This window comes from Neomonachus schauinslandi, chromosome 7 (assembly GCF_002201575.2).
Source record: "Neomonachus schauinslandi chromosome 7, ASM220157v2, whole genome shotgun sequence".
NCBI lineage: Eukaryota > Metazoa > Chordata > Mammalia > Carnivora > Phocidae > Neomonachus > Neomonachus schauinslandi.
The window spans coordinates 116,991,059-117,005,356 of NC_058409.1; the positions used below are offsets into that span (position 1 = coordinate 116,991,059).

Consider the following 14,298-nt stretch of genomic DNA (forward strand, 5'->3'; position numbering starts at 1 on the left):
TTTTTAAAATTTTTTTTAAAAAGATTTTATTTATTTGACAGAGAGAGAGAGCACAGGTAGGGGGAGTGCCAGGCAGAGGGAGAAGCAGGCTCCCCGCTGAGCAGGGAGCCCGACGCGGGGCTCAATCCCAGGACCCCGGGATCGTGACCCGAGCCGAAGGCAGTTACTTAACCAACTGAGCCACCCAGGCTCCCCACTTTTTTTTTTAATTAAAAACTTGGCCAAACACAGAGATATTTTCCTAATTGGCAATCAGAAAATACAAGTTTTCCGACCTGTTTTTTTTTTCCTGAAATAGCAAGTAGATATCTGAGATTTATATGTATATGTGTGTGTGTATGCAGTATAAATACATTTATTGCTATGAATATTTATTGCTTGTGACATGAACAAGCACGTAAACAAGTGATGTAAAGTGGTTGGTATTGTCTGGATTGTGGAAAGTTACCTATAACAGCAATACTGGAAATGGAGAGGGAAGAAACTGAAAAAGGTCCCAGATAGTGGCAGAAATGGAGGAGTGAGTTGCTGGACTGAAATGGAAAAGGAGCCAGGTTCATAAAAGAAACCTACCAAGTCAACAAGACATGTTACAGGGGAGTGGAGAGAAACAAAGTGAAAAGTCAAATATTGCTAATATTGAGATGCCATTAACTCAAATTGCAAATTCAGGAGGAGCAGGAATTTTGAAATTCACTTACTTATTCTTTCATCATTAACTAAATATCTATTGCACCCTTATTATTTGCTAAGTATTGTTTTAAATGCCAGGGATACTACTGTGAATAAGACAGATGAGGTCTCTGGTCTGATTGAGTTTATATCCCAGTGGAAAAAGATAAAAAGCAGGGAAAGGAATAGAATCAGTTTCGATAGTGGTAGATGCTATGAGTAAAAAAGATGAAATGGATAAAAAGTGATTGGGAGGGACGCCTGGGTGGCTCAGTCGGTTAAATGTCTGCCTTCCGCTCAGGTCATGATCCCAGGGTCCTTGAATCAAGTCCCGCGTCGGGCTCCCTGCTCAATGGGAAACCTGCTTCTCCCTCTCCCGCTCCCCCTGCTTGTGCGCTCTCTCCCCCCACCCCTCTCTCTCTGACAAAAAAAAAAAAAAAAAAAAAAAATCTTAAAAAAAAAAGTGATTGGGAGGTGGTTGGGAACAACTTTAATTGAGTTGAACAAGTCAGTCCTTTGAGGAAGTGATATTTAAGCTTAAAAGACAAAGAGCCAGCCATGTGATAAGCCAGGGAAAGGACATGCTAGGCAGAAAGAACAGTGCAAAGGGTCTGAGATAGGAAACAGCTTGTTTTAAAAACATTAAAAAGGCCACTGTAGGGGCGCCTGGGTGGCTCAGTTGGTTAAGCGACTGCCTTCGGCTCAGGTCATGATCCTGGAGTCCCAGGATCGAGTCCCGCATCTGGCTCCCTGCTTAGCAGGGAGTCTGCTTCTCCCTCTGACCTTCCTCCTTCTCATTCTCTCTGTCTCTCATTCTCTCTCTCTCAAATAAATAAATAAAATCTTTAAAAAAAAAAAAAAGCCACTGTAGCTAAAGTGTCCTGAACAAGAGAAGAGAGATAGAAGATGACATTTGGAGGGGAAGATGAGGCCAGATTGTGTGGCTGTTATAGGTCATGGTTTGGAATTTTATTTAAGTGCAAAATGGTAGATTGTGAGCCAGGATGTGATAGATCTCATTTTTATTTTATTTTATTTTATTTTATTATTTTATTTTTTTAAAGATTTTATTTATTTATTTGACACACAGAGAGAGAGACAGCTAGAGAGGGAACACAAGCAGAGGGAGTGGGAGAGGGAGAAGCAGGCTCCTGGCCGAGCAGGGAGCCCAATGCGGGGCTTGATCCCAGGACCCTGGGATCATGACTCGAGCCGAAGGCAGACGCTTAACGACTGAGCCACCCAGGCGCCCCCTCATTTTTATTTTAAAAGATCCCTCTGGCTACTGTGTGTAGACTGGACTTGAGGGAGGTAAGAGTGAAAGTGAAATGAGGAGATGTTACAGAAGTCTGCTTTGGTGGGAGTGACAATGTTCCATTTTAGTTATGTTAATTGAGTTTGATTTATCTGTGGGACAAGGACATGAAGAGAGGTCTAGCAGGCAGCTTAAAGTTCTGGGGAGAGGTCAGGTGGATTTGGAAGTTTTCTAGAGAGGGGAATTAATAAAATTGTGTGAATCTGCTCAGGAGAGACCATATGGCTTAATGTGTACTTATATTCTGACATATTTTACAGAGGATTATAGGCCAGTCATATGTAGCTGATTACATACATTGTAAGGGCCTAAGATTTTTTTTAAAAAGCGAGGGTGGGCATAAAAGCAACATGAGTGGTTATAGTAAGAGATGATATGGGACTAAGGTCAGGTCTTAAATCCTTGATTTAAGAGAATGGTGAAAGGAATGATTAAACTAAAAACAGAGGTAGGAGTTCCTGTTTGGTTTAGTCAGTAGAGCATGTGACTCCTAATCTCAGGATCATGAGTTCAAGCCCCACGTTGGGTGTAGAGTCCACTTAAAATTTAAAAAATTAAAATAAAAATAGAGTAGATGTAGTGGGAGAAACCATGGCACTCCCTCCTTTTTTAAAAAAATAAAAGGCAAAGGAAAAGAGAGTTTGGTGCAGGGGAAGGTGGACAGCACTATCACAGAGTGAGCAGTTTAGTAGGATGAAGACTGAAGTTACTGGGTGTGGGAAGACATTGGTGACCGTTGTGAAACAATTTCAGTAGAAAGGTGGAGAAAGGCTGGATTGCAATGGACTGAAGATGGATGGGAGAGAAAGTGGACAATGAGTGGATATTATACTGGAGAAGTTTTTTGGTAGGCAAAAAGAGTAAACTGAGGAAAGTTACTTTTTTCTGTCAGGTGAAAGTTGACCACCTGAGTAGTAGGAGATAATGCCCTAGAAGAGGATGGGCTAGTGTTTAGAAAGGAAAGTCTTAAAAAGGATGATGTCCTCGGGGCACCTGGATGGCTCAGTTGGTAAAGCTTCCAACTCTTGGTTTCAGCTCAGGTCGTGATCTTAGGGTGGTAAGATGGAGCCCTGCGTTGGGCTCCACGCGCAGCGGGGAGTCTTCTTGAAGATTTTCTCCCTCTGCCCCTCCCCCACCCTCTCTCCCTCTCTTAAATGAATAAATATTAAAACAAAAAAGGATGATGTTCTAGAGGGAGATGGGTAAGTGTCAGAGAGGATGGCGACGGTGTTAGAAAGGAATCATAAGATTTACTGAGCTCCGGGACGCCTGGGTGGTTCATGGGACGCCTGGGTGGCTCAGTCAGTTAAGTGTCTGCCTTCGGCTCAGGTCATGATCCCAGTGTCCTGGGATCGAGTCCTGCATCAGGCTCCTTGCTCGGCAGGGAGCCTGCTTCTCCCCCGCCTCCTTCTCCCTCTGCCTGCCGCTCCCCCTGCTTGTGCTCTCTCTCTCTCTCTCTGACAAATAAATAAAATCTTAAAAAAAAAAGATTGGGCTCCTACAAAGCGACATTGCAATTCTGGCACTGGCATATGTGTTGTCTGGTTCAATCCTCGCAACAGTCTTGTTACTATGCCCCATTTTACAAATAAGGAAACAAACAGCCTGAAGCATTTAGCTAGTATATGGTGGAGTATGAATGGAACCCAACCCTCTAATTGCCCTTCAGTCAACCCTTTATGGAAAGCGTAGGCGATGACAGTCATTTTAGAGGTAGGGAAGAGGAAATTGAATTCAGTGAAATAAGAGTGAGTCTAAGACACTAGAAGATTACTTAGCTTACTCAGGAGTGACATGGAACTACTTCCTTAATGTCAGACTAGGAACAAAAATCCAGGTATTGGGATTTCTTTTTCAGTGTTCTTTTTCTTAGGCCTACTAGTTACTTTTGGCCTGCCTTTTGCATATATTACAAATGATTTGCTGTATTCTTATCACAAAGATGTAATTTGCTTATTATATGAATTGACTTGCTGAGCATATAATTTACAGAAATTAAACTTCAGGAGAACTAAAGCTATTGAAAGTATAAAGGCAGTTATAACTTGGTGAGCTTTCTTATCCCTTTAGGTTATCTTCCCACATTGGAGTAAAGCCCTCGGGGTTAATCAAGGCATTCTGTTCAGGTTGTTAATGTCAGATAATTTAAAAGTATGTAGTAAAATAATCACTTCTTAAAATTTATTTATTTTGCTTCTTAAAAATTTTTTTTAATTAATTTTTTTTTTAAGATTTTTTATTTATTTATTTGACAGAGAGAGATATAGCGAGAGCAGGAACACAAGCAGGGGGAGTGGGAGAGGGAGAAGCAGGCTTCCTGCCGAACAGGGAGCCCGATGTGGGACTCGATCCCAGGACCCTGGGATCATGACCTGAGCCAAAGGCAGACGCTTAACGACTGAGCCACCCAGGCAACCGAAATTTTTTTTTATTTTAGAGAGAGAGAGAGAGCATGGGGAAAGGAGCAGAGGGGGAGGGAAAAGGAGGGGGGAAGAATCTCAAGCAGGCTCTGGGCTGAGTGCGGAGCCCAATGTGGGGCTTGATCTCACAACCCTGAGATAACAACCTGAGCCAAAACCAAGAGTCGGACGCTTCACCGACTGAGCCACCCAGGTGCCCCAATAATCCCTTTTCCTCCAACAAAAATACAAGGGAAATACATTTTGCTTATGTTCTTAGAAAATGCATCCATTTTCTATTATAGAACCTTTGTACATTAAAGGAACTATTTGTGCTACCCTATTTCCTATTTCCTTCAGTCTTCACCCTGGAAGGACATTTTATCCATAGTCCTAGTAATGGCAGCGGAAGTGCGAATGGTACTTTATGAAGACGATTCAGTGCAAGTGCAATATGTTGATGGTTCCAGACTGCAGCTTTCTCCATGTGGCTCTGAATTTTTATTTGAAAAGGCACCTCCTGTTTCAGCACATCCTTTAGAACAACCAGAAAGAATTCGTCAAAGGACACACTTCGTTATTAGCACTTACCGAGTAAGTAAAGATGACACAGAAACAACTCTTTCTGATGCCAGAATATTGTTGAGGTAGTCAGAATATGGAAAGTAATCAGTATTCCAGATTACTGTCACTCTAAATTGATTTTCAAATTATTTTACATTTTTTAAGGTTACATTATGTATTTCTTTTTGTAGGAGCAACTACAGCGAGCCCTAGATTTTCGAAATTCTTTTGCTGTTTGCCCTTTTTTATCTGAAACCATCATACCTTCTGAAAGAAAAAAGGTAATTTTTCAAAGATTTTTTTATAAGTAATATTTGAGGGCAAGTAATTAGAAACAGGTAGTTTCATATTTAATCTTTTTCTTTATGAGACTTGGGAATACACATGTTGCTGTAGAATGCATAGGCTTATATTTTTCACCAGACTAGGGTGTTCTGGTATGTTAAATATTGATGAGACCCTGAAGGTACATAGTTCAGTAGTTTATGTGCAGTTACTATTCAATAGAGATGTTTAATTACTTATAGATATGCACATTTTATTTTTTTGCTTATATTCTATTTTGAAGTTTTATGAATGATAATATAGCTATCATTTATTAGGATTTACTTTGTGCCAAGAATTAGGAATGATATTAAAAATATTTAATTTTTACTAACACCAGTCAGTATGGCATGAGTTCCTGATAATCAAAATGGATGTCCAGCCAGTCAAAACAGGTATATTCAGGTATATTTTTACAGGTGAGGGCACTAAATCTCAGAGGGTTTACCTAATCTGTTCGTGGACATTTTCTAAAAGGCAGTCAGGATTTGAACCAAGTTTATCTGACTCTGAAGGCTATGTCTTTTAATCATTTTCCACTACTGTCATGATGGCAAAGGAGCCAAGAAAAATTGTAAGCTGTAACTTAGTCTATAAGAGTATTTGCTGCTGATGCTGTAGTAGGATTATTAGATAATCTAATTCTGGAAGAGAGAACTTTTTTTTTTTAAGATTCATTCATTTATTTGAGAGAGAGAGAGCCTGAGTGAGGGGAGAGGCAGAGGAAGAGGGAGAAGCAGACTCCCTGTGGAGCAGGGAGTCCGATATGGGGCCCAATGCAGGGCTCCATCCCAGGACCCTGGGACCATGACCTGAGCTGAAGGCAGACACTTAACCGACTGAGCCACCCAGGTGCCCCGAAGAGAGAACCATCTTAACTGACCATCCTTACAAGCCAGCTTTGCCATCAGTGAATACTGTACTAACATCTGTACACATAAATAGCACTATAAGTTTAAGAGGCTTTCTTGACACTAGCTTTTGTAAATTTAAGGTTTTATATAAATGGAAGCTGAAGTGTTTAACTGTTGCCAAGATTAATTGATTAAAAGACTGTTACGTGAAAAACAAATAGGGTTCTAGAGGGGAGGGGGGTGGGGGGATGGGTCAGCCTGGTGATGGGTATTAAGGAGGACACGTGTTGAATGGAGCGCTGGGTGTTATACGCAAACAATGAATCATGGAACACTACATCAGAAACTAATGATGTCATGTATGGTGATTAACATAATATAATAATAAAAAAATTTATGGGTTAAAAAAAAAAGACTGTTAGGTGACACCTACTGTTTTTATCTTATATGAGGAGATGTAGTAGGCACTGGCACCTGTTACGAGTCTGTTTGCTATTGGTCAGGATCAGTTTACCTTTGAGTAATTTTTTTTTTTTTAGATTTATTTATTTATTTGAGAGAGAGAGGGAGAGAGGGTGCGTGCAAGTGGGGGAGGGTCAGAGGGCGAGAACCCCCAAGGTGACTCCCCGCTGAACGCAGAGCCCAACACAGTTCGATGACACAGGGCTCGATCTCACGACACGTGAGATGATGACCTGAGCTGAAACCAAGAGCCCGACACTCAACTGACTGAGCCACCCAGGCACCCCTAGTAATTCAGTTTTTAAAAAATGTTGCCCTTTAAGCTACCTGGAATTTATTTTAGGGTATGGTGTGCCAGGTACTACCTAGGATAGGTACTTTATACATGTTATTTAGTCTATTGGATAACCCTTTGAGATAGCGTTTCCCACATGCTATTCAGTAATTCCAGTACCATTTATTAAGTCATTCTCCCCTTCCCTCCTTGTTTTGAAAAGTTTATGTAATCACATGTAACATCTTAAGATATGGTTGATTCTGTTTCCTTGTTATCTGAGTTGCTCTGTCAATGATTTTTATACTAGTTCCATACCATTTAAGTTGTGATTGCTTTTAATATAGTACATTGTGGTGGTGTTTGTACATTGTAGTGCTGGTCTTCCCTCATTAATATTCTTTTTCAGGGTACGCTTTTGGGAAGGGCTGAAAATCTACCTCTTTTTCTTCTCTTTCATTTTTTATCTCTGTGTGTGTGTGTGTGTTTTACATCTCTCTAAGAGAAATAATCTTAACAATATCAAATATTCTGTGGAGGGCGCCTGGGTGGCTCAGTTGGTTAAGCGACTGCCTTCGGCTCAGGTCATGATCCTGGAGTCCCTGGATCGAGTCCCGCATCGGGCTCCCTGCTCGGCAGGGAGCCTGCTTCTCCCTCTGACCCTCCCCCCTCTCATGTGCTTGCTCTCTCTCACTTTCTCTCTCTCAAATAAATAAATAAAATCTTTAAAAAAAAAAATATTCTGTGGAAAAATACATATAGGCCAACACCTGGCTCGCCATTTTTCATTCTTTCTAGGTAGTAAAACACAAAGCCAACTTCAAGAGCTTTCTTACACAATATATAAGCATCAAATGTATGGAAACATTGGACTGCTGACAAAATGCTCCCCATCTCTCTTTCTCCCCTCCACTCAGCGTATCTTCATTGACTTCTCAGAAGTGAGATGGCCCAGTCCTGACACTGCTGATGGTGTGGTATGTACGCAGAGGGGCAGCGTGAAGATAGCATCATTGGATGGGCACGCATACCTTTGCCTTCCCAGATCGCAGCATGAATTTATAGTACATTTTTTGTGTAAAGTAAGCCAGAAGCCAGACTCGTCTATAGTATTGTCAGAAAAGAAGAATCAAGCCAGAAAGGACAAACTAGTTGAGAAAGCAGGCAAAATCTGTACATATGGAAGTTTATCAAGACAGAGACTGAAGAATAAAGAAAATGACCTTTATTGTCAGCTCACGAAATCCAAGGAACCTTTAGAGAAGAAGAGCTGTATAGATGGAGCTGAAGGGAGGGAGGAGCCACCCCCGCCTGGTACACGACACACGTGTGTATACACATGGGTGAAGCAGCGCTGGCCTGTGGCCTCCTGTCCAGAGGAATGGAAATATCCTTTGTCTTTAGCACTTCATTTTCATAATAAAATCAGCAGTATGTCAAGAAGTGATGCAGACATCACCCGGAGTAGAACGTTAACTTCTGAGATTTCAGAGGAAAGAGGAAAAGAGGTTTCTGCTCTTCCCAGGGCCCTGTTACTCAGCTGTCCTGTCCCCCACCTGCACAGGTAATGGAAGAATGGCTTCTTTGTCATTAAGCTCTTGTCAGAGCCAGTCCTTAACTAAAGATAATTTTTCTTTCTCAGTCATCTGCTACCATTCTTAAGGAAAGTTCAGTGATCCAAAATTTTGCTAATAACCGATAGTAAATCATTCCCCTAGCCCATGTGTTGCTTATGTTCCTTACTCTGTGCTCATGCATTGAGTGTTTATGGAAGGCTGACCATACACTACATACTTTGTAAAGCACAGAGACTATAGAGATGACCAAAACACAGTCCTTGCTTTCTAGGAGCTTGGACTCTATGAAGGTCACTGTCACTGAAAAGATGATTAAAGTGTGGTAAGTGTTGGCACAGGACTGTGGTGGGGAGCACAGAGAAACATCAGCTGCATCTCTGTGGAGTCCTCCCATTGGTTGCTGGAGCATGGATCTGACTGATTTATGATCCTGGGTTCTTTCATACCTAGTCTCAGAGGCCACACCTATCTTTGGTTAGCTGTATACACCCATGTGTATACACATTGAACATTTTTGAAACAAGTGGTAAACGTGGAGAGGTTTCTGGAGGCCAGATATAAACCTTTTCCCTCGACAAAGAGGTGAATAACCTCTGTAAGTAGTACAGTAGTGATGGTAATAGCTGACACAAAGTGCTTACGTGCCAGGCACCTCGGTACTTCATCTATTGGATTATCATAGAAATTGTATGAGGTAAGTATGGTTATCAACCCATTTTGCAGAGGAACTTGAGACACAGGAAGGTTATGAATTTTTTTTTTATTATGTTATGTTAATCACCATACATTACATCATTAGTTTTTGATGTAGTGTAGTTTTGATGTAGTGTTCCATGATGCATTATTTGCGTATAACACCCAGTGCTCCATGCAGAATGTGCCCTCTTTAATACCCATCACCAGGCTAACCCATCCAGTACCATACTCTCTTGATGATGGCAGCTTTGTAATAGAGCTTGAAGTCCGGAATTGTGATGCTGCCAGCTTTGCTTTTTTTCAACATTTCTCTGGCTATTCAGGGTCTTTGCTGGTACCATACAAATTTTAGGATGATTTATTCCATTTCTTTGAAAAAAGTGGATGGTATTTTGATGGGGATTGCATTGAAAGTGTAGATTGCTCTAGGTAGCATTGACATCTTCACAATATTTGTTCTTCCAATCCATTAGCATGGAATGTTTTTCCATTTCTTTGTGTCTTCCTCAATTTCTTTCATGAATATTTTATAGTTTTCTGAGTACAGATTCTTTGCCTCTTTGGTTAGATTTATTCCTAGGTATCTTATGGTTTTGGGTGCAATTGTAAATGGGATCGACTCCTTAATTTCTCTTTCTTCTATCTTGGTGGTGGTGTATAGGAATGCCAGTGATTTCTGTGCATTGATTTTATATCCTGCCACTTTACTGAATTCCTGTATGAGTTCTAGCAGTTTTGGGGTGGAGTCTTGGGTTTTCCACATAAAGTATCATATCATCTGCAAAGAGTGAGAGTATGACTTCTTCTTTGCCAATTCGGATGCCTTTTATTTCTTTTTGTTGTCTGATTGCTGTGGGTAGGACTTCTAATACTATGTTGAATAGCAGTGGTGAAAGTGGATATCCCTGCCGTGTTCCTGACCTTAGGGGGAAAGCTCTCAGTTTTTCCCCATTGAGAATGATATTCGCTGTGGGTTTTTCATAGATGGCTTTTATGATATTGAGGTATGTACTCTTTATCCCTATACTCTGAAGAGTTTTGATCAAGAAAGAATGCTGTACTTTGTCAAATGCTTTTTCTGCCTCTATTGAGAGGATCATATGGTTCTTGTTCTTTCTTGTATTAATGTATTGTATCACATTGATTGATTTGCGGATGTTGAACCAACCTTGCAGCCCAGGGATAAATCCCACTTGATCGTGGTGAATAATCCTTTTAATGTTCTGTTGGATCCTACTGGCTAGTATTTTGGTGAGAATTTTTGCATCCATGTTCATCAAGGATATTGGTCTGTAGTTCTCCTTTTTTTCTTTTTTTTAAGAGTTTATTTATTTATTTGACAGAGAGAGAGAGATGGGAAAAGCAGGAACGCAAGCAGGGGGAGTGGGAGAGGGAGAAGCAGGCTTCCCACCAAGCAGGGAGCCCAATGCGGGGCTCGTTCCCAGGACCCTGGGATCATGACCTGAGCCGAAGGCAGACGCTTAACGACTGAGCCACCCAGGTGCCCCTGTAATTCTCCTTTCTGATGGAGTCTTTGTCTGGTTTGGGGATCAAGGTAATGGTGGCCTCATAAAACGAGTTTGGAAGTTTTCCTTCCATTTCTGTTTTTTGGAACAGTTTCAGAAGGATAGGTATTAAGTCTTTAAATGTTTGGTAGAATTCCCCTGGGAAGCCATCTGGCCCTGGGCTTTTGTTTGTTGGGAGATTTTTGATTACTGCTTCAATTTCCGTAGTGGTTATAGGTCTGTTCAGGTTTTCTTTCTTTCTTTCTTTTTTTTTTTAAAGATTTTATTTATTTGAGAGAGAGAGAATGAGAGAGAGCGAGCACATGAGAGGGGGGAGGGTCAGAGGGAGAAGCAGGCTCCCTGCCGAGCAGGGAGCCCGATGCGGGACTCGATCCAGGGACTCCAGGATCATGACCTGAGCCGAAGGCAGTCGCTTAACCAACTGAGCCACCCAGGCACCTGGTCTGTTCAGGTTTTCTATTTCTTCCTGGTTCAGTTTTGGTAGTTGATACATCTCTAGGAATGCATCCATTTCTTCCAGATTATCTAATTTGCTGGCATCTAGTTGCTCATAATATGTTCTTGTAATTATTTGTGTTTCTTTGGTGTTGGTTGTGATCTCTCCTCTTTCATTCGTGATTTTGTTTATTTGGGTCATTTCTCTTTTCTTTTTGATAAGTCTGGCCAGGGGTTTATCAATCTTGTTAATTCTTTCAAAGAACCAGCTCCTAGTTTCGTTGATCTGTTCTACTGTTCTTTTGGTTTCTATTGCATTGATTTCTGCTCTGATCTTTATTATTTCTCTTCTCTTGTTGGGTTTAGGCTTTATTTGCTGTTCTTTCTCCAGCTCCTTTAGGTGTAGGGTTAGGTTGTGTATTTGAGACCTTTCTTGTTTCTTGAGAAAGGCTTGTATTGCTATATACTTTCCTCTTAGGACTGTCTTTGCTGTATCCCGAAGATTTTGAACAGTTGTGTTTTCATTTTCATTGGTTTCCATGTATTTTTTTAATTCTTTAATTTCCTGGTTGACCCATTCATTCTTTAGTAGGATGCTCTTTAGCCTCCATGTATTTGAGTTCTTTCCGACTTTCCTCTTGTGATTGAGTTCTAGTTTCAAAGCATTGTGGTCTGAAAATATGCAGGGAATGATCCCAAACTTTTCGTACCAGTTGAGACCTGATTTGTGACCTAGGATGTAATCTATTCTGGAGAATGTTCCATGAGCACTACTAGAGAAGAATGTGTATTCTGTTGCTTTGGGATGGAATGTTCTGAATATATCTGTGAAGTCCATTTGGTCCAGTGTGTCATTTAAAGTCTTTATTTCCTTGTTGATCTTTTGCTTAGATGATCTGTCCATTTCAGTGAGGGGGGTATGAAAGTCCCCCACTATTATTGTATTGTTGTCGATGTGTTTCTTTGCTTTTGTTATTAACTGCCTTATATAATTTGCTGCTCGCATGTTAGGGGCATAGATTTACAATTGTTAGATCTTCCTGTTGGATAGACCCTTTAAGTAGAATATAGTGTCCTTCCTCATCTCTTATTACAGTCTTCGGTTTAAAATCTAATTTGTCTGATATAAGGATTGCCACCCCAGCTTTCTTTTGGTGTCCATTAGCATGGTAAATGGTTTTCCACCCCTTCACTTTCAATCTGGGGGTGTCTTTGGGTCTAAAATGAGTCTCTTGTAGACAGCATATCGATGGGTCTTGTTTTTTTATCCCATCTGATAGCCTGAAGAAATAGGAAGGTTAAATAACCTGAGCAGAGTCACATAGCTAGCACGTGCAGAATTGGGCTTTGATCCCAGGTTGTCTCTGAATATATATTTGTTATTTAAAGCAAAACAGGGGAGTGATTTTTCAGGCTTGTTATGATTATCTAGTTAAAATTGGAAGTTCCAGTATTATAAATACACATTGAAAGGCTTAGGCTTCCAGATGAATAGTTTTCAATAACTTGCTGTTAACCTTAAAGTCCATTATCTTTAAACATGGCCTAATAGGCCTTCCATTTTCTGATCCCTTCAAAATCTGTAATCCTCACCACGCTTCCCTTGCTTTTTCTACTCTTGGCCTTTTTACAATCTCTAGAATGCCTGTCCAAGCTTTGTTTCCCACCTCACCTGCTCTGTCCTTGGCCAGGAGCACTGCTTTATCTTTCTCAGCTTGCTAACTTGTGCGCATTTCCAGGTCTCAGCGGAAGTTTTCTTCCTTCGGGTGGTTGTCCTAAAGTTCCCAGACAGGATTAGGTTCTTCTCCAATCCCACAGCATCCAGCAATTCTCCTTTCTTTGTGTTCTGTGTCTGCTGTTTAACATCCCTGCTTGATAAGAATCTTCACTGAGGGCAGTGACTGTGTCTGCTTTTTTGGGTGTTATATCCCCAGTGGGTGTGGCATAGATAGTGTAGGAAATATTTGTTGTTTGAATCCTAAATTTTAAATGTTAGTAAAACTGTTCATTAATGTAATTGTGCTGAGATTGAATAGTGAGATTGTTAAAAATACTGAAAAAAATACATGGAAAAACAAGTTTTCAATTTCCTTCATATACCTTTATGTTAATTTTTGCTTTTCTTTGCTCTAGCAAGTTAAGCAAGAAATACATCTTGTTACAGTAGCACTATTTTGTTGACTTCTAAAGGTAATTATGTTAAGTGACCAGAATTATAAGCTTGTACTTTGTCCTTCACAGGTGGAATTTTTGTGATTCACTTTCACAAAGACAGTTTGATGAAGAATATTCCTATGCTGAACTAGTGAAAGTGGTTTGGTACAAAGGTGTAACTTACCGGTAAGGCACCTGTGTTGGAGTGGGAGCTCTTCAGCCATGTCAGAGGGGAGGGGACTAGCCCTGCAGACAGACTCCCACAAACAACAGTTTGGCCAGGGCCATCATTCTTCTGTTTGGTCCTAAATTTTATAGGTCCCAAAACTTAGTTTTATGAGTGTACATAGGGGTCTTGTGACTAATTCACATTAACCATATTCACAGGATTTTTGTGACAACTCCAGAGCCAGTGAGGATTAGTTTTCCTGGTGAATGAAATACTCACGTCAGTTATTTAGGATTCCTCTTCCAAGCATCAGGGGATCTAGCTGTCTGAATTAGTCACATCAAAATGTTGCCTGTTGAGCATGGCATTAGAGAAGATTAGAGGCTCCTCTGTGTCTGCACTATCCCATTGAATTATTCCTACCCCACCACAAAGTATACCTCTCCAGTGACTAGAATACTAATATTGGATAGATTCATGGTTTCACTACTATAAATAATGCTGGAAGAGCACTGCAAAATTTTGTTCTTTGGGCTCTCCTTTTATGCATGAAAGCCCACTCCCTCCTGACAATATATTCTTCATGTATTTTTTTTTAAAAAATAGACTTGGCTGAAGTTTTTGTACGTTATATACCCAATACCTTGATTGTACTTGGCTGCTTCAGATATGATCAATCCCCTTCCCTTAGAGATGGTTCCTTTTACACATGGCTAATCTCATTCATCAGATATTGATTCTACTAGTTTCATTATTGAAGAATAATCCTATTTTTGGGTTCTGGAGTTGTCATATTTAACTTCTTTGCAGTGGGCATTTCTTTGGTGATTAGTGTATGCCAGCTACCATGATTGGCATGGTATGGATACCAGGATGA

General features: G+C 40.6%; 1 protein-coding gene across 1 annotated transcript in view; it reads left to right on the forward strand.

Annotated features, from left to right (window-relative positions):
- Positions 1-4,785: 4,785 nt before the first annotated feature.
- C7H5orf34 (chromosome 7 C5orf34 homolog) overlaps positions 4,786-14,298 on the forward strand; it is a 30,508-nt gene continuing 20,995 nt past the window's right edge. Inside the window, exons 1-4 of the mRNA XM_021696635.2 lie at positions 4,786-4,980; positions 5,142-5,231; positions 7,782-8,428; positions 13,340-13,438. Coding sequence (XP_021552310.1) covers positions 4,786-4,980; positions 5,142-5,231; positions 7,782-8,428; positions 13,340-13,438 — 1,031 coding nt within the window. The remainder of the gene's footprint in view (positions 4,981-5,141; positions 5,232-7,781; positions 8,429-13,339; positions 13,439-14,298) is intronic.